The 25,058-nt window shown below is 36.7% G+C and overlaps 1 protein-coding gene across 2 annotated transcripts in view; it reads right to left on the bottom strand.

The window, feature by feature from the left end:
- Nucleotides 1–13,870: 13,870 nt before the first annotated feature.
- LOC140847987 (serine/threonine-protein kinase TAO1-like) overlaps nucleotides 13,871–25,058 on the bottom strand; it is a 230,117-nt gene continuing 218,929 nt past the window's right edge. The window contains exons 18-21 of one of the 2 annotated variants that reach the window (XM_073230034.1): nucleotides 16,660–16,805; nucleotides 15,905–16,081; nucleotides 14,516–14,686; nucleotides 13,871–13,993 (exon numbers count right to left, since the gene is read on the bottom strand). In XM_073230034.1, coding sequence (XP_073086135.1) covers nucleotides 14,519–14,686; nucleotides 15,905–16,081; nucleotides 16,660–16,805 — 491 coding nt within the window. In that variant the 3' untranslated portion in view covers nucleotides 13,871–13,993; nucleotides 14,516–14,518. Of the gene's footprint in view, nucleotides 13,994–14,515; nucleotides 14,687–15,904; nucleotides 16,082–16,659; nucleotides 16,806–25,058 lie in introns of those variants that run through there. The other variant, XR_012128394.1, reaches the window with a different exon arrangement.

Raw genomic sequence — 25,058 nt, 5'->3', positions numbered from 1 at the left:
AAGGGGCAGGACAGGTCACTTAGACCACAGGCAGGGAATATGGGGATCTCTGGGCACTCTAATCCCCTGGGAAGCAGGGAGCACAGAGGCCCCTTATGAAGATAAATAGCCTCCCGGCTGCTCCCCCTCCAAAGGGGCTCCACCATTTTGGAGGAGCAGCCCCAGCCAGGCCACGCCCACAGCAACAGCGGAGATAAACCCCATAGCAACCGGGCAGGAAGCAGAATCCTGTCTGCACACAGCTGCCCAGCACAAGCCACTAGAGGTCGCTATTCTCCTAGGAGTGGAAGGCCACAAACCAACAAGAAGGGAAGCTCTTCCAGCAGTCACTCATACCAACTCTGCAAACTATCTCTATCACCATGAAAAGGCAAAACTACAGGCAGACAAAGATCACAGAGACAACACCTGAGAAGGAGACAGACCTAACAAGTCCTCCTGAAAAAGAATTCAAAATAAAAATCATGAACATGCTGACAGAGATGCAGAGAAAAATGCAAGAGCAGTGGGATGAAGTCCGGAAGGAGATCACAGATGTCAGGAAGGAGATCACAGAAGTGAAACAATCCCTGGAAGGATTTATAAGCAGGACGGATAAGATGCAAGAGGCCATTGAAGGAATAGAAGCCAGAGAACAGGAATGTATAGAACCTGACAGAGAGAGATAAAAGGATCTCCAGAAATGAAACAACACTAAGAGAACTATGTGACCAAGCCAAAAGGAATAATATTCGTATTATAGGGGTACCAGAAGAAGAAGAAAGAGGAAAAGGGATAGAAAGTCTCTTTGAAGAAATAATTGCTGAAAACTTCCCCAAACTGGGGGAGGAAATAATCGAACAGACCATGGAATTACACAGAACCCCCAACAGAAAGGATCCAAGGAGGACAACACCAAGACACATAGTAATTAAAATGGCAAGGATCAAGGACAAGGAAAGAGTTTTAAAGGCAGCTAGAGAGAAAAAGGTCACCTATAAAGGAAAACCCATCAGGCTAACATCAGACTTCTCGACAGAAACCCTACAGGCCAGAAGAGAATGGCATGATATACTTAATGCAATGAAACAGAAGGGCCTTGAACCAAGGATACTGTATCCAGCACGACTATCATTTAAATATGATGGCGGGATTAAACAATTTCCAGACAAGCAAAAGCTGAGGGAATTTGCTTCCCACAAACCACCTCTACAGGGCATCCTACAGGGACTGCTCTAGATGGGAGCACCCCTAAAAAGAGCACAGAACAAAACACACAACATATGAAGAATGGAGGAGGAGGAATAAGAAGAGAGAGAAGAAAAGAATCTCCAGACAGTGTATATAACAGCTCAATAAGCGAGCTAAGTTAGGCAGTAAGATACTAAAGAAGCTAACCTTGAACCTTTGGTAACCACGAATCTAAAGCCTGCAATGGCAATAAGTACATATCTCTCAATAGTCACCCTAAATGTAAATGGACTTAATGCACCAATCAAAAGACATAGAGTAATAGAATGGATAAAAAAGCAAGACCCATCTATATGCTGCTTACAAGAAACTCACCTTAAACCCAAAGATAAGCATAGACTAAAAATCAAGGGATGGAAAAACATATTTCAGGCAAACAACAGTGAGAAGAAAGCAGGGGTTGCAGTACTAATATCAGACAAAATAGACTTCAAAACAAAGAAAGTAACAAGAGATAAAGAAGGATACTACATAATGATAAAGGGCTCAGTCCAACAAGAGGATATAACCATACTAAATATATATGCACCCAATACAGGAGCACGAGCATATGTGAAGCAAATACTAACAGAACTAAAGAGGGAAATAGACTGCAATGCATTCATTGTAGGAGACTTCAACACACCACTCACCCCAAAGGATAGATCCACCAGGCAGAAAATAAGTAAGGACACACAGGCACTGAACAACACACTAGAACAGATGGACCTAATAGACATCTATAGAACTCTACATCCAAAAGCAACAGGATATACATTCTTCTCAAGTGCACATGGAACATTCTCCAGAATAGACCACATACTAGCTCACAAAAAGAGCCTCAGTAAATTCCAAAATATTGAAATTCTACCAACCAATTTTTCAGACCACAAAGGTATAAAAGTAGAAATAAATTCTACAAAGAAAACAAAAAGGCTCACAAACACATGGAGGCTTAACAACATGCTACTAAATAATCAATGGATCAATGAACAAATCAAAATAGAGATCAAGGAATATATAGAAACAAATGACAACAACAACACTAAGCCCCAACTTCTGTGGGACGCAGCGAAAGCAGTCTTAAGAGGAAAGTATATAGCAATCCAGGCACACTTGAAGAAGGAAGAACAATCCCAAATGAATAGTCTAACATCACAATTATCAAAACTGGAAAAAGAAGAACAAATGAGGCCTAAAGTCAGGAGAAGGAGGGATATAATAAAGATCAGAGAATAAATAAATAAAATTGAAAAGAATAAAACAATACCAAAAATCAACAAAACCAAGAGCTGGTTCTTTGAGAAAATAAACAAAATAGATAAGCCTCTAGCCAAACTTATTAAGAGAAAAAGAGAATCAACACAAATCAACATAATCAGAAATGAGAATGGAAAAATCATGACAGACTCCACAGAAATACAAAGAATTATTAAAGACTACTATGAAAACCTATATGCCAACAAGCTGGAAAACCTAGAAGAAATGGACAACTTCCTAGAAAAATACAAACTCCCAAGACTGACCAAGGAAGAAACACAAAAGTTAAACAAACCAATTATGAGCAAAGAAATTGAAACAGTAATCAAAAAACTACCCAAGAACAAAACCCCGGGGCCGGACGGATTTACCTCGGAATTTTATCAGACACACAGAGAAGACATAATACCCATTCTCCTTAAAGTGTTCCATAAAATAGAAGAAGAGGGAATACTCCCAAACTTATTCTATGAAGCCAACATCACTCTAATACCAAAACCAGGCAAATACCCCACCAAAAAAGGAAATTACAGACCAATATCCCTGATGAATGTAGATGCAAAAATACTCAATAAAATATTAGCAAACAGAATTCAACAGGATATCAAAAGGATCATACACCATGACCAAGTGGGGTTCATCCCAGGGATGCAAGGATGGTACAACATTCGAAAATCCATCAACATCATCTACCACATCAACAAAAAGAAAGACAGAAACCACAAGATCATCTCCATAGAAGCTGAAAAAGCATTTGACAAAATTCAACAACCATTCATGATAAAAACTCTCAGCAAAATGGGAATAGAGGGCAAGTACCTCAACATAATAAAGGCCATATATGATAAACCCACAGCCAGCATTATACTGAACAGCGAGAAGCTGAAAGCATTTCCTATGAGATCGGGAACAAGACAGGGATGCCCACTCTCCCCACTGTTATTTAACATAGTACTGGAGGTCCTAGCCACGGCAATCAGACAAAACAAAGAAATACAAGGAATCCAGATTGGTAAAGAAGAAGTTAAACTGTCACTATCTGCAGATGATATGATACTGTACATAAAAAACCCTAAAGACTCCACTCCAAAACTACTAGAACTGATATCGGAATACAGCAAAGTTGCAGGATACAAAATTAACACACAGAAATCTGTAGCTTTCCTATACACTAACAATGAATCAATAGAAAGAGTAATCAGGAAAACAATTCCATTCACCATTGCATCAAAAAGAATGAAATACCTAGGAATAAACCTAACCAAAGAGGTGAAAGACATATACTCTGAAAACTACAAGTCACTCTTAAGAGAAATTAAAGGGGACACTAATAAATGGAAACTCATCCCATGCTCATGGCTAGGAAGAATTAATATCGTCAAAATGGCCATCCTGCCCAAAGCAATATACAGATTTGATGCAATCCCTCTCAAATTACCAGCAACATTCTTCAATGAATTGGAACAAATAATTCAAAAATTCATATGGAAACACCTAAGACCCCGAATAGCCAAAGCAATCCTGAAAAAGAAGAATAAAGTAGGGGGATCTCACTCCCCAACTTCAAGCTCTACTACAAAGCCATACCAATCAAGACAATTTGGTACTGGCACAAGAACAGAGCCACAGACCAGTGGAACAGATTAGAGACTCCAGAAATTAACCCAAACATATATGGTCAATTAATATTTGATAAAGGAGCCATGGACATACAATGGCAAAATGACAGTCTCTTCAACAGATGGTGCTGGCAAAACTGGACAGCTACATGTAGGAGAATGAAACTGGACCATTGTCTAACCCCATATACAAAGGTAAACTCAAAATGGATCAAAGACCTGAATGTAAGTCATGAAACCATTAAACTCTTGGAAAAAAAATAGGCAAAAACCTCTTAGACATAAACATGAGTGACCTCTTCTTGAACATATCTCCCCGGGCAAGGAAAACAACAGCAAAAATGAGCAAGTGGGACTACATTAGGCTGAAAAGCTTCTGTACAGCGAAAGACACCATCAATAGAACAAAAAGGAACCCTACAGTAAGGGAGATTATATTTGAAAATGACAGATCCGATAAAGGCTTGATGTCCAGAATATATAAAGAGCTCACATGCCTCAACAAACAAAAAACAAATAACCCAATTAAAAAATGGGCAGAGGAACTGAACAGACAGTTCTCTAAAAAAGAAATACAGATGGCCAAGAGACACATGAAAAGATGCTCCACATCGCTAATTATCAGAGAAATGCAAATTAAAACTACAATGAGGTATCACCTCACACCAGTAAGGATAGCTGCCATCCAAAAGACAAACAACAACAAATGTTGGCGAGGCTGTGGAGAAAGGGGAACCCTCCTACACTGCTGGTGGGAATGTAAATTAGTTCAACCATTGTGGAAAGCAGTATGGAGGTTCATCAAAATGCTCAAAACAGACCTACCATTTGACCCAGGAATTCCACTCCTAGGAATTTACCCTAAGAACGCAGCAATCAAGTTTGAGAAAGACAGATGCACCCCTATGTTTATCGCAGCACTATTTACAATAGCCAAGAATTGGAAGCAACCCAAATGTCCATCGGTAGATGAATGGATAAAGAAGATGTGGTACATATACACAATGGAATACTACTCAGCCATAAGAAGTGGAAAAATCCAACCATTTGCAGCAACATGGATGGAGCTGGAGAGTATTATGCTCAGTGAAATAAGCCAAGCGGAGAAAGAGAAATACCAAATGATTTCACTCATCTGAGGAGTATAGGAACAAAGGAAAAACTGAAGGAACAAAACAGCAGCAGAATTACAGAACCCAAAAATGGACTAACAGGTACCAAAGGGAAAGGAACTGGGGAGGATGGGTGGGCAGGGGGGGAAAAGGGGGGTGGGGGAAAGAAGGGGGGTATTAAGATTAGCATGCATGGGGGGGAGGGAGAAGGGGGGTGGTCTGCACAACACAGAGAGGACAAGTAGTGACTCTACAACATTTTGCTAAGCTGATGGACAGTAACCGTAATGTGGTTGTTAGGGGGGACCTGATATAGGGGAGAGCATAGTAAACATAGTATTCTTCATGTAAGTGTAGATTAAAAATTAAAAAAAAAAAAGAAAGAAAGAAAGAAAAGGGGGATTACTCCTTGATGGGATAAAACTATTGGTAAATCAAAGATCAACGCATGCTTTAAATATCCTTAATGTTGATCACTTAAAGGGTGTCAGATGATCAGCTATGGAGGTACTCTTTTCTGATAATATTCCTTTCTCTTAATAAAAAAAAAAAAAAAAGCAGTTACTGTGTGCTGACCTCCAATGAGTTCTGCACAGTGGTATAGAGGGCATGTCAAAGTGTGGGGAAAGGGTCTGTTTGTTTCTATGCAGAAGATCAAGGCCTAGCTTGGATACCCAGAAAATGAACTAAGATACGATATGAGGAGGAGCTTCCGGCATCAGCACTCTCTGGAAGACTCGTGCCGAGGGATGATCATCAAAAAGCCTCCACAGGGATCCAGGCGATGCTGTGGTTGTGGCTGCGTCCACCCCACCGTTTCCTGGACTTGCCATTGGAATGAGGAGGGAGATAGCTAGGCTGGCATGTGCATACAGTGAGACAACGAATTTGACTGGATCTGTACTGTTGGAAATCAACCAGGAGTTGGGAGGGGTGCAAGTCGTAGCACTCCAAAATCTTATGACTATAGACTATCTACGGTTAAAAGAACATATGGGAGGTGAACAGATCCCAGAAATGGGCTGCTTTAATTTGTCTGATTTTTCTCAGACTGTTCAAGTACAGTTGTACAATATCCATTATATCATAGACAAATTTTCACAAATGCCTAGGGTGCCTAAATGGTTTTCTTGGCTTCACTGGAGATGGATGGTAATTATAGATTTGCTTTGTTTATGTCACCATATTCCTATTATGTTAATATGTGTGTACAAATTAGTTAGTAGTTTAAAACCTATACATACTTAAGGTACTCTACAAGAAGATATGTCAAAGAAATAATCAATCCTCCCATGTTTTCTTCCATATGCTACCTCTATAGCTTTTCTTCTTCCTTCCTAATTACAACCCTTAAATAGAATTCGTGCCTCATATCGAAGTTACCGAGTATCATAATTCCTCCAGGTGGTAAAGATAGCTCGAGACAAGTGCTGGGCATAGAAGCCACAGGGCATAAATCTGCAAAGAAGTAAAAAGCTAACCTTTTCAAACAATATGGCTTCTCTCTCACTTACCAACTTTACATTTCCCTGTATGGCCCCGGAAGATGACTGGTTAGCCAGAGACAGGTAAGATTCCTCAAGGGAGGAACAACCTAAGACAGGCACAGTCGCAGGGGGGCCATCAGGTGAGAAATTGGGGATCAACAGAGGTGAGGCTCAGAACCTCACCCCCCCTGCTTTGAGAGAAATCTTCTGCATCCGTGGATGTTTTGCTGCCCTTGTCTAGCCTGGATTAATACTTAGTCCATAGGCACACACCTGATCATCTACATTTGCCCTCTTACAGCACTAAACTATGTTTTCTACCTTTATCTTGCATCTACCTACCACTTCAGCATTTTATTAAAAATAAAAATAATAATAATAATAGAGGGAGAAATGTGGGATCAACATATAAATCAAGTACAAAAATCAAATGAATATTCATATTTCCCTGATTGTTTATAGGTCATAATGCGTGATCAAAACCGAAAGTTTCTGTGATGAATGCCCTTGTACTGTTCACCATTGAAGAATTTATTCACTATGTAAGAATTCGTTCACCATGTAAGAACTTGTTCGTTATGCTTCAGAAGATTGGAGACTGACAAGATTTAGGCTTGAGATGGATTAATGATTGTACATTGAGCATTGACCCGTCTATACTGAATTTTATTGTTGTTAACAACCATTTGATCAATAAATATGAGAGATGCCCTCTCAAAAAAAAAATTGAGAAGAATAAAACAACAGAATAAATCAATGAAATGAAGAGCTGGCTCTTTGAGAAAATAAACAAAATAGAGAAACCCTTAGCCAGGCTTATTAAGCTAAAAAGAGAATCTATACACATAAACAGTATCAGAAATGAGAAAGAAAAAAATCACAATGGACACCACAGAAATACAAAGAATTATTGGAGAGTACTATGAAAATCTATATGCTAATAAACTGTATAACCTAGAAGAAATGGACAACTTTCTAGAAAAATATAACCTTCTAAGACAGACCCAGGAAGAAACAAAATCTAAACAGACCAATTACTAGCAATGAAATTGAATTGGTAATCAAAAACTACCCAAGAACAAAACCCGTGGTCCAGGTGGGTTCACTGCTGAATTTTCTCAGACATTTAGAGAACTCATAATACCCATTCTCCTTAAAGTTTTCCAAAAAATAGAAGAGGAGGTAATACATCCAAAGTCATTCTATGAAGCCAGCATCACTCCAGTACCAAAACCAGGCAAAGACACCACAAAAAAAGAAAACTACAGACCAATATCCCTGATGAACATAGATGCACAAATACTCAAGAAAATATTAGCAGACAAATTCAAAAATACATCAGGAGGATCATACACCATGATCAAGTGGGATTCATCTCAGGGATGCAAGGATGTTACAACATTCAAAAATCCATCAACATCATCCACCACATCAATAAAAAGGACAAAAACTACATGATTGTCTCCATAGATGCTGAAAAAGTATTTGACAAAATTCAACATCCATTCATGATAAAAACTCTCAACAAAATGGGTATAGACGGCAAGTACCTCAACATAATAAAGGCCATATATGACTGACCCACATCCAACATCATACTTAACAGTGAGAAGCTGAAAGCTTTTCCTCTAAGATTAGGAACAAGACAAGGATGCCCTCTCTCCCCGCTTTTATTCAACATAGTGCTGGATGTCTTAGCCACGGCAATTAGACAACAAAAAGAAATAAAAGGCATCCAGATTGGTAAGGAAGAAGTCAAACTGTCACTGTTTGCAGATGACATGATATTGCACATAAAACAAACAGGATGAGATCAAATAACCACAGAAGACAGGGGAAATAAAAAAAACTGTCCTCTTTAAAGTCTGTTTCTGCTCTATAGTTCATGAAGTAGAAAGTAGAAATTTACATCTTCAATAATTAACAATTTAATTGTTTTTAAGACCCTTTGATCTGTTATTAAAATTTCCAAAAATAACATGATTGTTTAGGAAAAAAATCTCTCCTTTAAAACAAAAACAAGCAATAATTGAAAGCTAAGTTCTTCAGTATGACCTTCCCATTTCCACTTGAATATATAATACTGTCAAACATTATTCACCTAAATGAATTTTTAGGAATATTTTCCATTTTCATTAAATATAAAAATTAGAATATATATAGACATTTCCAATAATGTCATGTAAAAGTTTTTCTTTAATGTTTTAAGAGTTTTTTTTATTTTTCTATTTTTATGGTCAATGACTGATTACATCAAATAATACAAGTAAATCATTACTCTAAATCTCATGATTTTAGATATGAAAAAGCAATCACATTGTAAAAATAAGGCAATTCAATTCACTAGAATATTGTTAATTTTTAAATATTCACTTTAGTAACATTTTGTACATCTCACAAATCTCAAGTATTAACTTTCCTGATTTTTATTTATTGGCAGTAAGGATTACAGGGTACTGAGAATTTTAAAAAGACTCACAGTTTTGTATCCATCAAATCAATTTTCATTTTATTTTATGCAATACTATTTCAAGTCTAATAATTTACACATAAATAAAATGTGTAAGTATCTATTATTTTTTCCTTAAGGAAGATTGCTGGTGTAGGCTTTATACTGTCAAATTAAGTTAACAACTAAAGGAATAGAAGTAAATAAATCAAGGAGCTATGTTCCCCCCATTTAATATTTGAAACAGAAAAATATACCCTATTTAATAATTACTAAAAATTATTTTTAATAATTTATGCATGTCCAAAAAATCCACAAATCACTTCTACAGACTACTTTTAAGTTACTTAATATAAATATGTTCAAACTATCAATTTTTATCCTTCTTACCTCATCCATAAAAGGTGGCATTGAGGTCTGCAGAAACCATATGATGCTGGAGCGTGAGCTGTCGGCCACTGCGTTTGTCTAAGTAAAACCTTCAGCAAATCAAATAAGGTTCCAGAGAATCATGCAATTTATACGTGAGAAATTATAACCACAGGATAACAACTTTAACAAATGTGTCTGGAAGGGAGACTTTGAAAGCTCAAGGAAATCTCAGGAATCAAGTTCAGCTCTAGTAACTTACAGAAAAGGAAACAATAAAAGGAGGGGGGAGGGAGATGGAGATAGAGGGAAAAAGACCTAAGTGATTACACTAGGTATTAAATGATAAACGTAGCATACTAAATAATTTCTACTGGTACACTTGCCCCTGGCCTCTGCTCAGTCACTGCTGTTCTAAAGACCACCTTTCTTCATAATCAATTCACCCTAAGCCACTGGCAGACATCAACAACACAAAATATACTCCTAACCATGCACTGAATACTGAAGAAAAGACATTAAGAAACATTCCTCTGAAAAGAATGTATACAGCTCTTTCTTACAAGTTGAAAAGCATGGGGATAATAACTTCTCCTTTAGAACATGAGGTTAAAAATGGAGTATAGACTCAATCAGGGAAACTACCAATCCTCAAATTTATTTAAATTTTGAACAATTATTTGCACTCAGAAAAGCAAAGAAGTATTTCTGTTTACCTTCTGAATATCTCAAAAGCATGTCTTGGGGCTGGTGGGATGTTGCACTTTGGTGTGGCTGATGGAGTGGGCCAGTATCCTGTCATTAGCACCCGGACTGAGAGGTCAACATCACCTAAAGATACCTGTGCAGAAAGAAAGACATATGCCCCCCAGTGAACTAGGATTTGTTGCCCATTCCACATTGACACTGTGTTAGAGTTATCAAAGTAGTTAGCTCCATGTCCAATATCTAGCACATAACTCTTCTTAAAGGTTAAACCCATCCCCGTGTATTCTAAATTTTAACTATCTTGGCAAATATTTATAATTATTGCTTACATTGTTGGCCTTATAAAATACTAATCAAAGGATAACTATGCATGTGAACAAAGTCTTACTGGTGTCACTGAGAAGTGTAAAATTTTGGCTTGTAAGCTAATTTACAGATAAAATATCAAGGGACCATATATCACCGTCATTTTAAAGAAATTTCTACGATACTATCTTTTATCTCAGCTGTTAAATCTTTTAAACCACTTTAACATACAAACTTATTTCTAATATCCCATTCACATTTTAACTACATTGACAAAACTTGTTTTTTACATGGAGTTCACATTTTAACAACCTCTCCATGGGACACTGTATATCCAGTCCTACATAGTAGGTGATCTAAATATTTGTATAATGTATGACTACCTCTAGAAAATATATGTTAGAAATACTGTCACAATTATTTATTCTTTGAACAAATTTAATTTTAAAGAAAACAATAAAGTGTATCAATAGGAATTTTTAAGGGTGAAATATTATCTTTATTATTGATATTCACAGCTTGTTCTAAACCATTACTCGATTTTTATCTAACCTTCATGATTTGTTGATAACAGATTCTTAAAAGAGAGGAATTGAACAATATAAACAAGTATTCCATGGTCAGATTTCTCCCCACATATCTACTAATTGTTTACTCCACTTTAGAAAAACTGCAACTAGAAATCTTAGATGATGCATAGGAGAGATGATCATAGCAGAGATTCTCAGAGGATGAAAAGAGAAGGTTGGACAACTGTCTGTATTTGTCAAAATTGGGGATTGAGAGTAGGGGGTCACAACTTGATTCGATACATCCTAGACAATGAAGTCTTTTAATCTTTCTCCCATATATCCACACAATTTCTTAACATTCAAGTCTTTGCTCAAAAATGTCATTTTTTCTAAAGGAGGCCTTTCCTAACCACATTTCCCTGCTGCAGATTTCCTCTGCAGCTCCTATCAGCAGCTAAGGTGCTATGTTTATTTATCTGGTTCATTATCGGTCTCCCAGATCAGAATGTAAGCTCCATCATAGCAGGATTTGTGTCTATTTTGTTCTGCTATGTATACCCACTTCTACAACAATGCTTTGCACAGAAAACACTTGATGAATTACTTGTTAAATAGAAGGAAAAAGAAACCTTAAAGAACTATTACTAGAAGTTTGTATCATCTATTTCTAACTATCTCAGCAATATTTTGAGGCCACTCAGCCTATATTCAGATAGCACATGACAGGGGCAAATACACAGACAGAGGTACCAGAAACGTCTCTAAGGATATGACGTGATTTGTGATATAAACAAAAAATGATTGTAAGATGGTTGTCCTTACCCTGTCCCTGTTTTAAAATTAAAAACAGAGGAAAAAATGGACAAATACTTAAATTTATTTCAGCTTAAGGTTTAGCTAAATAAAATATACCACAATTATTATTAGAATTTCAAGAAAGTACTTATTTTATGACTTCTAAATGAAAGTGAAGAGCCAGTGTCTTGGGATATTTCAACAGACCAAGAACCTTTAAGAAAGTTACAAAGAATCATCAGCTGCCAGATTGGTGATATTTTAAAAGGGCTCAAAGATTTCAGAAAGCTCAAGATCTGTTTTGATTAATCTGTCACTTTTCATCAAATCTGTCTAATGCAGATTAAGGCTTAGGAAATTTAGAGCTTAAGGTTCTTAGGATAAACAATTATAAAAAAGCCAATAATTCCTTATAAATAGTGGCCTTATATTTAAGTGGAATCTGCAATCAAATTAGCAGAAAAAATGGAGCATCTTGATAAGTACTCTTCTTACTGTAGTTAACAAATTACTAAATACTCTACCAGAGTGAAAAATATGTCTGAACAATCAAGATTTATGTCTGGAAAACTCACAAACTTTAAACAACTGAAAGGCAAACAGATCTGATGAAATCATTATGTTGAATAATCATTCTCTCCCTCTTTTTAAATGAGACAACCCCAACAAAGTAGTCAAGAGCAAAGAATCTAATTTTCTTGTCAAAGGGCCTTCAAGATCACAGCCCAGGTAATTTTCAACAATACCTAAAACAGTAAGGGTGTTGAACCTTTCCTTACAGGTAGTTTCAACAGAGTATTTATTCTGACTAGTTGTCCCCCTATAGCTCTCCATATATGTAAAGTTAGTCATAGAATAAGAATGAACAGTAATAAAAACTGAATCAGATGAAAATATGTATCAATGTATTAGAATAAAGTTACAAATCCCTGAACAATCTAAAAAAGACAAAAGTATCTAGGATGATCGCATTATTCAGGTTCTCCCCACCCAAATTTACCATAGACTTTTATCTTTCCTGCTTTCAGCCCTTCTACACTACAAATAGGAGGCAAATCATACAACTATTGAAAATGGAGAGGGACCAGAAGTCCCAGTAATGCCTTAATATATATAAATGCCCATTTCTATAGAATTAGGTATTTTCATTTATTTTACTTGTGAAGAGACTGTGGAACCAGTAGAAGTGATCTCATATTTAAATATCAGAGAAAAGATCTCCAAATTTCTTTCATGGGTGTGGCATATCTTAATTACAAAGCTGTACATATTACTTGAGAGAGAAAATGTCAAAGAAAAGCTGGAGTTCTCTAAAACTTATGGTTAAAGGTGAAGTTGAAAAACAGTTAGAAAGAAACAAAATTCTGAACTTCACTGAATCCTCACAAAACCCCCACTGGACTCCAAAGCTGTATAGATTCTAGCTTACTGCCTTTTGGGAGTCACAATACAAAATCACATTTAAAATGCACTGGTGTCAGTGTTTAATATTCAGTTCGTCAGACATCAGGCCCATTTAGGCTGATCTTACAGATGTGAATGAGGAGACTGAGGCACAGGACAGCGGGGAAACAAGTCTCCTACAGCACAGCGCTGGGTGCTGAGGGCGAGTGAAAGCAAGAGCACTAAAACTCAGGACGCCTGTCTCGGCCCATGATTCTTTCCGTGATCTAGAATGGTTACAGCAGCAGAATCATTGTTCATTAAATGTTCAGTGCGTTCCTTCATGTAGGGAGGATAAACTTAGTTTTAGAAGAGTAAGAAATAAGTATTTTAACATTGATAGTTAGAAGAAGAGCTTATCTGGGGGAAAATGATTTTTAAAGCACTCGGACAATACATATGTTGTCTCTCATGACATTTAAGGAACCAACCCCAGCAATTCAGTTCTGATAATGGATGAAAATGCCCACTGCAGAAGACTACATGAGCTGATGAATAACAGTGTCATATACTTTAAACCAATGTAATATTGTTATCAACGATGCTTTAATTAAAAACAAAAAGACTTTACATGAATGAATTTCATTTAAAAGTAGAAATAAGTGGAGAATCTTACCCCAGTTGTCTGTAGATGTTGCCTGAATTCATCCATAGTTATGCTTGAGATGCTCATATCCCTAAACATTCCTTCCAGTTCTGATGTTAACTGACATCCACATTCAGTCTATGGAGGAAAAACACAAACATAAATAAATGAGGGATTTTTGGATGAGAAAATGTACAAAGAAATAAACTATTCCAAGCTACTGCCATCTTTTCTAAATCTTTCCAAGAGTTGCTCTATGAATAACCCAAGGATTCTATTTTATAATGTAGATTCCCAGACTCTTTCAGATTCTGATATGCCTTCCTGATGGTAGGGCCCAGAACTCTGTTTTTAACAAGCATCTCAGGCGGTAATGGGTACAGGTAGTCTACGGACCACACTTTGTGAAACAGAACTATATGGTGATACTCCCCATTTCCATGAACGTGCCCTGTCATACCAAGAGAATTTCCAGCCAACTGTGCATGCCCCAGAACCTGAACTACAGTATAGCCTGCTCAAAAAAAAAAATCTACCTTTGCTAATTAAAAAAGATTTTAACTAAATTAAGTATTTTCTAATCATATGCTACTAGTGTTTAATCATGTGGTAAACATCAGTTGGTTGGACAGACTCCATTCCATCTTGTGTACCGCTTACCTTTCACTTAGATATCATATTTTTTTCAGAGTCATCAGAAACACTTTTATTTGTGAGAAGTCTCCTTGCCAAGTGTTGCTTATAATAACATTCAAATGTACGTTTTTCTTGCATCAACCTTAAAAGGACCATTGCCTTATCCAATACTGTTTCTACTTCTTGTTCTGTTTGCTGAAAAATCAATGAAAAGAAGATATAACAATTAAAACATTTTAGTTCTACCAAAATAGCACCATAGTTCATCTATAATTAAAACCAGTACTGTTTGGTAACAAATCATCGGGTTGAGAACTCTAAGGAGGAGGGAACCGGCCTGAGAGAGGGCCCCCTGCTTCAGACAGCACGAGCACAGCTCCCACATCCCCGCCCAGCACAGCCCTCATCCGGGGGCAGAGTGGAGCTCCAGGCCCCAGGGCTCCGCTGAGATGGAGGCATGCAGTGACACGCAGCAGGATTAAAGGGTGACTTAAACAGATGCAATGAAATTTTAAGCACAAAAATCTTGCAATGACTTTGCATAATACTTGGGTAGAAACTTCCATAGCCAAAAAGACTGCTTATTTTCATATAAGCTCAATAAAAACCTAAATTTTGCCAAAGAAGGGTAATAATTTGTTATTAATTAAAAGAGTCAGAAGACCCCTTGCCTGTTGCTCTTCTCTTTTAAGGAAGGGCAAGATGATACTGGTGCAGGTGGTATAAAACTTGTATTAAAAATTATGGAAGACCAAACAGATGTGTCTTTTCTATTCTGTGTCCATGGTCGTCTTCTTCCTGTTTCTTTGTTGCAGCTGCCTGCCTGAGGACCTACAGACTATTGTTTTTCCTTTTTGCTGCATAAGTTCCAAAATGAAGTTTAAAATAAAATTTTATGTGTGATCACAATATGCTTAATATGATTTTCTATGCTATGGTGAGCTTCCAAGGTCCCAGTATATATAATAAAGGCTTAAAGATGAGCATCAGTATATGCTTTCAAACTATTTTTTGATAGCCATTCTAGTTTATGTCTTCAAATTCTCTGCATCCAGGTATTGTTTGATATACAGACCCCAGAACAAGATGACAGCAAACAACATTCTGTGCTGCAGGTAGCTGTTTTCTAGTTACATTTCTATAGCATATCTGATGCTTACTGTCTGTGGACTGGTCAGTAACTATGGCTATCTAGTTCTTTATTTTTATGTCAATTACACATTAAGGGAAATGTCAAAGTTCTTCTTACCACTTCAAATACTTAAACAATTCTTTTCAAAGATCACAGTACACATGTAAGGGAAGTACATAGTACAGCAAAGAATAATGTATGCTTAATTTCAGACTTACAAAATACAGTAATTTTGTATTTACAAATAAAATTTAATGTGTTTCACACACATTTATACTTACCCCTTTTACTCCCTTTTTCAGCTTATCATCAATAAATAATGAGACGTATTCAGGGGACCTGGAGTTGCGGTTGCAAAAATACTCCAAGTCACCTGCAATAGTTTGTTTAAAGAGCCGGTCATTATTAAATGATTCCTGGAGGAAGCGATCAAACCCACTCTTCAGATCCAATAAGCCCTTTCAAAAAACAAAATAAATTTAGGATATATTATTAATAAAATTTCTATTAATATACTTGTGATCATGTACGATTATTATCATTTTGCTGATAAATGTGTGCATTCACTGTTAAACTCAGATTCTATGTTTTGTTTTCAACTTCTTTTCATTTCATTGTCTCAACTAATGGGTGACACCAACAAGAGCTTTAAAAATATTCAAAAAAACTTCTTATTTATACTTAAAACATGGAAAAACTGCAGCATAATTTATTCATAATACTAACTGAAAGCAAAACCATTTTGAAACTAACAGTAACAAAAAGTTTTTCTTCCTACACAGGAGGTGTATGAACACTAAGGCATATAAGGGCTTCATCAAATAGGTTAGTAAGTGAAAAGAGCAGCTGAGTCCTGCTACCCAATATAAATACGCCTACTTTGCAAAATTCTAAAATATTTAGGATAATTTACACATATTAATTTACCATTGGGACAAAGTAAAAAATACATAATATATAGCTTAGTAAAAGTGACCTTTTTAGCAGTTGTCAAAACCACTTTGTCATAAACTTATAATCTTCTATATTTACTGACCTGAATATAATCAATGGGGTTCTTTCCTTCTCCTTCCTCAGAAACAAGGGCTTTAGCTTGTTCCCTCAAACAGGAACTCACACACTCACACATGGTCTTCAAACCATTTGGCACACGACTAAATAACTTGTACATGCAAGCAAGATCTGTAATCAGAAAACACAAAAACCAGCTACATTAAAGATTAGGAAAAATATGTTAATCTCATCATGTTGATCTGTGATACTTGAAGAGGCCTTGGCACAGGAAAAACTACTAAAATGAAAGAAAAAACCTCCACCAAACTGGAAAGGGAAAAAAAATCAGGGCTAATGATTATTATTTCAACTCATGAAATGCAGCTTTCAGATTAGTGCTTTTAAATATCAATAAAATATCATAAATTAGTAAATTCATTTACATGGAAAAGATGATGCCCAAAGAGTGTAAACAATAAAGCCACAAATAAATGAAAACTTTTGAGTTTCTATGTAATTTATCCTATATAATTCTAATCTAGAACCTGGTTATTCTACAAAATGTCAATCAAAAAGACAACTCTAATTATGGTACAACTGATAGTCAACCTAATAAGGAAGAATTTAAAAACCAACTTAAAATCTTACAGATATTTTTCAACATCCCTATCTCACAAGTTCAAACCCCAACCAGGACAACAAACAAATAAAAATATACAAAGGTTTATTTCATTATACATCATGGTAAAGTCTATATGAAATTATGAATTAAAGCATAAGTTCCTATTCTTTAATATGTTCCTCAGAGCAATTCCTAGTTATTTCCCAGGTAATGGCCTAAGCCAGTAACATCTGTTTTTTAAAAAATGGTTTATCTCACTATATTGTTTTTATTTAAAATAAAAACTCTGGACTCTGTCCATGTTTTTAAATCATTTTTCACAAGATTAAAATATGGAGTTAAAATACTTTTCTATATGTTTAGTGTTTCTCTAAAGTAAGAGCTTACTGGGAGACTATAGTGTCAGAACTTGACAATCATATAAAAAAGTTTTACAATCAGGAACTTTTGAAACTGGGAGTTAGAACAGTGGTTACCAGATCAAGGATTTTTTCTATAAAGTACTAGGTAGTAATACCTTGACACACTGCTCAAGAGCATGGCCTAGCACAACTAAGACATTTTGCACTTAGATTGCTAGTGGAAAGTTAGGACAACTGGAACTAGGATTTAAAACTTTAATTTAGAATCACAGGCAACTGGTTAGTTGCTGAAAATATTTAGTACTAAATAGAGAACTACAGTAAGTAGCTATGCTGCTATTTCTACATTTATGTACTTACTAAGTGCTTGCCATGTGTTAGGCAAACTCAGTGCCTTTGCCACAAGTCTCCATGCAGGTTACAGATTTGCTGTAAATTCAGGCATGCCCAACAACCTCTCCATCAAACATTACCTAGTTTCCTAATCTTCAACCCATTTAATCTTTCCCCACCCAGCTCTCTAAAGTATGTAAGGGAACATTAACTCAATAACCAAAAAGTATGTTAGAAAATTTACTGATTCTCTAATTCTTTAATTGGAGGAAATGGCTTTTCATAAAGTCCTAGTCTGCCAGCAAGCACTTAGAGTGAGGTCAACTATGCAGCCCATGGACCTATGCCCACGGCCTGTTTTTGTACAGCTCACATACTAAAAATAGTTTACACATGTTTAAGTGGTTGAAAGAAGAAATCAAATAATGTTTCATAGGAACATAGTGAAGATTTATTCATTTGTGTTATTGTGTATGCCTACTTTCTTTCCTATTACAGGAGAGATGAGTAGTTTACCATATGGCCCATATGACTAAAATATTTACTCTCTGGCCATTTGCAAAAATTGTGTGCAACCCAACTTAGACCTTAGACATCTACAAGAAAACATGACAAACATACTTAAAAATGACTGATTTTTGTTTTTGTTTGCTTTACAAAACAGCAGAAGGGTCTTTGAAAATGTAACTTTCTCTGTTTTAATAAAGCAACAAATTTATATACAACTTGTCAGGAACTTAACACAAATATATAAATAGTACTCTTCAAAACACAAAGCTAGGATTCCACTAGAGGTACAACCTCTCCACAATTTTTCTTTTCCCTTCTCTTATATACTTCTCTCTTTCTCACTTAAAATTTTTATTTTCATTCCCTAGGTATATTTATTTATAAGAAGTGAGTGGCTAAAACAGTAACACTTCATTAAAAAGCAGGAGATGAGTATAAGAGTATCATGTTTATTTTTTAATACTATACATCAGTGATTTAAAGAGCCATAGTTTTAAAACAAAGCTTTAGAAAATTAAGAATGAAGACATCACTGTTAATTATTCTAGTTACAATTTCTTCTGAAGTACTTGCCACAAAAATATTGTTTTCAGAAAAGTAAAGGGAAATGTTCCCAAAGAGTAAAGGCTACAGTTACTCCAAATGTTTATTTTTATGTAATTCTCTGTTCTCCTTTTTTAGTCTGTGACTTCGGAGTTCTTCTTCAGGGTTCCCAAAACCAATCCACCAATTTATCTAAATACACTGACATGGAAGCATTTTTGGTATCTCATCACAACTAACTCCCAAAGGAAAGAAAACAAAAATCTTAAGATTAGAAATTCAGATTTTCAGAGAATCACAAAAATTACAGGAGCGTATACAGGAATGGAGGGAGCCCAAACCCTATGGCCTATGAAAACAGAGTACAGGAGTAGATGAGGAGCTCATGGGCCTCACCAACAATACTAGACTTGCCTCTGGATTAAAATGCAAAATGAGGGAACATAAGATGAAAAAAAAGAAAAAAATAGCACCAATTCAATTCACAAGAAATACCTAAAATTCTCATAAGTATAAAGCTTTACTCTTAAAACTTATCAAAGTAAAAATAGTGAGAAATTAATGATAGGGCATTTACAATAACTTTAATTATAGGAAAATAAAAAACAATTACTGAGAACCTGGTAGAATTATAAGCATTTACTTATGTTCAATTGCCAAAATATAAATGTTAAAATCAGGAAACTGGCAGTGGCAATTACCACTACCTAATTCTCAGAACTCATTCAAGTTTTGTCAGTGATTCCAGCCAAAGGATCTAGTTCAGAAGCACACACTGCATTTACTTGTCAAGGCCCTTTACTCTCCTTCAGTGAGGAACAGTTCTTCTCTCGACTTCCATGACCTTGGTATCCTTAAAGATTACAGGCAAGTTAGTGCACAGAATGTTCATCATCTGGTTTCATGTGTTTCCTCATGATGTGAGTCAGGTGGGGTATCTAGGGAGGAAATACCATGGAAGTATTGCTGTGTCCTTCTCGTTGCTGCTATCGGCTGGGGCGCGACTTCAGTCGATCCTGCTCCTGCTGATGTTCACTTAGATCACTTGACCAGGGCGGCATCTGCTGGCCTCTCCTAACAGGGAACTAGGAGTAACTTCCAAGTTACTCTTCAACCTTTTGTAATCTGAGGCTCTGTTCACTTTTGTTCATTCCCTTTCCTCTCTCTTCTGCAGATTGCATACTCTTTATTGAATTATCATCAAGCTTGCTGTTTCTTCTTCTCTCAGTTCAGAGATAGTGTTGAGCCCCTTTAATAAATGATACATTTCAATGATTGTACTTTTCATCCCAAGAATTTCCATTTCATTTATAATTTCTAGCTCTTTGTTGATAGTTTCTATTTGTTGTGATCTTGATATCACACATTTCTTTACCTCTTTTATCATAATTTCCTTCAGTTCTTGGAACATGTTAATAATGGCTACTTTGAAGTCTGTGTTAAATCTAACATCTGGTCCCTCTCACAGACTATTTCTGCTGCCAGCTCTTTTTCCTGGGTATGGGTCACACTTTCCTATTTCTTTATGTGTCTCATATTTCTTTGTTAATAACTGGGCATTTCAGGCAATATGTCATAAAAATTCTGGAATCCCCCCTCTCCTGAGCTTGCTATTGTTTGCTTACTTGTTTAGTAACTGAAGGGATCACTGTAGTGAAGACTGTTACCCCTAGAAAGTGAAGCCTCCTCTGAGGTTCTCAGCCTTGGGTATGTGTTCTGCCATCCTGGGGTGTCTGTTTTTTTTCAAGCATATAATTGGGCCAACAAGACCAACATATGTGAAACAGTTAGTGTAAGATGTAAAATGTGTTAAATTGTTTTCCTAAGGCTTGTTTTCTCCCTCTCCAAATTATTAATGCATCCAGAGCAAAGATTACATTTTCCACTAATTGTATCTTTTAAAACACTTGGTGCTTTCCTGGGCATAAAGTGAGCACCCAGTATATTGGTGTTAGGAGACAGCGAGTATAGAGGCTGGATAATTATGGAAAAAGTAGAAAGTCTGGACTATTAAGACGAGTTCAGGTTTCACTAAATGCCAGAAAAAGACAATCTGAAACTCAGAGGGGTGGTGATCCTCTCAAGATCACATAATCAGAGACAGATGAGGCAGGAGCCCCAAATCCTTGCCCCATACATCTTCCCCAGAGCCCGCTGCCTGCCTAGGTCAGCAGAGCCCACATGGTACCACTTCACAGATTTCCATCTCATGGGACTAAAAGGTTCCTTCTGTTCTTCCTATACTATTTCTATCTCAGCATTTTTAGGAAATTTAATCTTGATGCTTGTCCCATATCCCTGCCCTACCTCAAATAATTATAGCAAGCAATATTTCCTCATTGTTTCTCCCAACTTTTATTCTTTTCAATATTGGTTTTTATATAGTTGTAGTCAAACTATATATAGAATACTGTGTTATATGTCAAATACACAATATACTTGACCAAAGCAAGCCTGCCCCCCAGGGGACATGTGGGAACATGTGGGATGGTTTCCGTTACCAAAACCAAGCAGGAAGGTGTGCTGGCCCACTGGTGAAGGTCAGGGAGGCTGTGAAATATCCTGCAGTGTGCAGGACAAACCCCTGGACCCCACGGAAGCATTACCTGATCCAAAATGTCAGTGACGCGGCAGTTGAAAAACTCTGTTATACTTTGTACAACTTATATTACTTCACATATAGAGTTCAATATTACTGCAGGGCCTTTGACCTAATTTAGTCTATGTGCTAGCTTGCTGGCACATTGTGGGTACTGAAGGAAACTTATTAATGGATGCATCATAGTCCATTGAGTTTGTGTGAAGAAATTTCCACAACTATTCCCCTATTGTGGGACATTAAGGTTAAGAGATTTTGCTCCTAAAAATAACACTGCAATGAACATTATGAAAGTATCTTAATTTGAATTACTTCCTTTGGATTAACTCCCAGGTGTGAGACAGTCTGCTGCAGAACAGGAGACTGTGAATGTTTTGTGAGTAATACCACATGTTTTAGGTTCTCCAGAGCAGGGATTTGCTTTATTTAATGTTTGAATCACTAAAACATAATACAATGCCTTGCATATGCTCTTTCTTAATAAGCATTAATTAGATATAAATTTTTATCATGCAAAGGAAGTATTCCTCAAGATTCAGTTTACTAAGACTTGAAAAACTAGGATGGTCCTATTTTTCTCCTTTGATCTATGAAATATACTTCATTAATATTAACCAGTTTTCTAATGTTACATTATCCCTGTGTTCTTGAAATTTATCCATCTTGATAATTCATGTTATTCTTATTATATATTGACTGATTGGAGCTGTTATTATTTCATCTAACTCTTGCTCTCCAAAGAGATTGGTTTATAATTTTGTGTGTTTGTACTAACTTTTCTGAGGCATATAAAAAGGGAGGGGTATGGTGGCAAAATGTCCACATAGTTGGAGAGGGGAAATCACAGAATAAAGTATGGGAGAAAATCACATGGAGAGGTAAATGTATGGGGAGAAAAAAGCAATAATCAAAGCTTCAACACCAGGCTCCATTTTCAGTATCTTTAAGATAACAGCAGTATTCACAATAGCCAAAATATGGAAAGAACACAGAGGTTCAGCAAGAAATAAATGGATAAACAAATGAGGGTATGTGCATACAGTGGAATATTATTCAGCTATAAAAAGGAATGTAGTACTGATACATCCTATACAATATGGATGAATCTTGGAAACATGCTAGGTGAAAGAAGCCAGATACAACAGGTCACATATTACATGAAACATCCAAAATAGATAAACCATAGACAGAAAATAGATTGGTTGTTACCAGAAGGGGAGAAGGGGGAGCAACTGCTTAAAACATATAGGGTTTTCTTCTGAAATATTATATATGTTTTGTAACTAGATATGGGCAGTCTTGCAGAACATCACGAATATACTAATTACTACTGAATTGTTTACATTAAATCATTAATCATATATTATGTGAATTTTGTCTCTAAGAATCCAGTTTGTACATTTTTTAAATTATAGTCAGTGTTTTTTGTGTCTTACCCAAGAAATATTTGCTGACCCTAAGGTCATAAGAATATTCTGTGTTTTCTTCTGCTGTATGATTCTGGATTTTAGGTTTAGGTCAAGTGACTCTTTTCAAATTAATATCTATATATAGTATGACTAAGCATTTATTTATTTTGCATACAGAGAACCAGTTGTTACAGCAGGATTTGTTAAAAACTTTCCTTTCCTCTTTGGATTAACTTGACTTTTTGGTAGCAAATCAATTAACTGAATATATGTCAGTCTGTTTCCAGATTTTACTGTGTTCCTTTGCTCTATTCAGCCTGTCCTTATACCAATACCACACTGTTTAGATCACTAAATTTATATCTACCAACTTTTTATCCCCCTCAAAATTTTGGCTATTCTAGGTCTTTCAAATTCCCATTTAAATTTTATAACCAACTACCTTGTCTGCTTGTTGAGATGAAATTTTATTAGATGCTGTTGAGTGGGATCTCCTACATGAATTACCTACTTAGTTGATAGTAGACTGGTCTAAGATGGTTTAGAAAGAAAAAGGTTTTGCTTTATTTCATTCTTTCTTCTCCATTGTTGTAGGTTACAAGAGAAATGCCAGAACATGAGCAGGAAACAGCTCAGAGAACAAATATCTGGCTGTAAGAGAATGACGCAGCAACATCAGAAACAGCTGGTGAATCTGGAAAATAATCTAAAGGCTAAGATGGATGAGCATCATCACAGATTAGAGAAAAATCCTGAAACTGAGCATAACAACTTTGCAGCAAAAATGAAGAAACTTATCAAGAAGAATCAGGCTGCTGTGGAAAAAGAGGTAGCTGACCAGTATTACTAATGTATTTATTCTAACTTGTGGCTATTTCAAAATTAACCAAGATGGCATTTTGATGTTAGGGTATCTGTTCTCCAGAACCAGCAACTCAATTGGGGAAAGGGAGAAATATTTATATAACAGGTAAAATATCAAGTGCTGAGTCAGGAATGAGTAGATATGGAATTATGTCCTGATAACTTGATACTTTTATCATGTAACAATGGTTAAGTCAGGTAGATCAGATTAAAGATGATGATGTGAGAGGTGAGACAGAGGCCTCCTCCCAAAACCACATATAATATGAAATTATAGTTAATACAACTAACCCTAAAAGATCAACAGGAAAGAAGGCAGCACCAGACTGCTTACACCTGGAGAAAAGAACAGACCTCAAAAAGCATAACATACCAAAGCCATGATCTGAGGGGACCCATGCTCTTCCCCCACCCCAGCTCACTGGCAGAAGGAAGAGAAATGGAGTGAGGAGGGGGTGGAGGCCTAAGACTACCGAACACCCAGCCCTGGAGATCTGCTGTGGGAGCACAAACCTATATTGCATTGTGCTCTGGAGATTAGTGGGGTTCAAAAATTAAGACACGAGGAATACTTGGAGAGACTGAGATTCCAGCTGCTTGTGGAAAACAGGGATCCACATCCAACTGCTCTGAGACAAAAGAAAGGCAGGCAGTATGAGAGACTTCCTAACAGTGAGAGGGCTACTAAATGGGAAGGATTGCAGAGGGCTTGCTGCTCAGGAAAAAGGACAGGTAGACAAAATTGTCCAGGTGCACTCTGCCCAGCAGGTGGGGAACTTTTGAGGAATTTCAGGTGCTCCATCCCCCTGGCTGGCTACCCAGCTCTGAAGCCTTCCACCATGATATGCAGCCTGCTGCAACTTTTGGCCAGCTGGCACTGGTTCACAAACCAGCTGCCTCTTCCCTGGCATCAGTCCAGCCAAGGGAGCCCCTGCCTACAGCAGCTACAAAGGCAAAGCACAGAGGGTTACACCTGTGTACTTGGCCCACTGGTCTGTCTGTGGAGAGGGACACAGTAGCTTGGAAGCAGGAAACAGCTCTTCCCAATCCCCAGTCACCAGCACCACACCCAGCAACCACCGACATTGCTCCATCGGCTAAGCAGCCCCAGAGAGTAGACCTTCTGGGCACTAGAGGGTGCCACATACAAATATGAAATGTCAAAGGAGACTGGTTCAAACCCAAATCCTCAAAACACCA

This window comes from Manis javanica, chromosome 2, assembly GCF_040802235.1.
Source record: "Manis javanica isolate MJ-LG chromosome 2, MJ_LKY, whole genome shotgun sequence".
NCBI lineage: Eukaryota > Metazoa > Chordata > Mammalia > Pholidota > Manidae > Manis > Manis javanica.
Note: the sequence above shows the minus strand (reverse complement) of the source record. Positions and strands in the feature narration are given on the sequence as shown.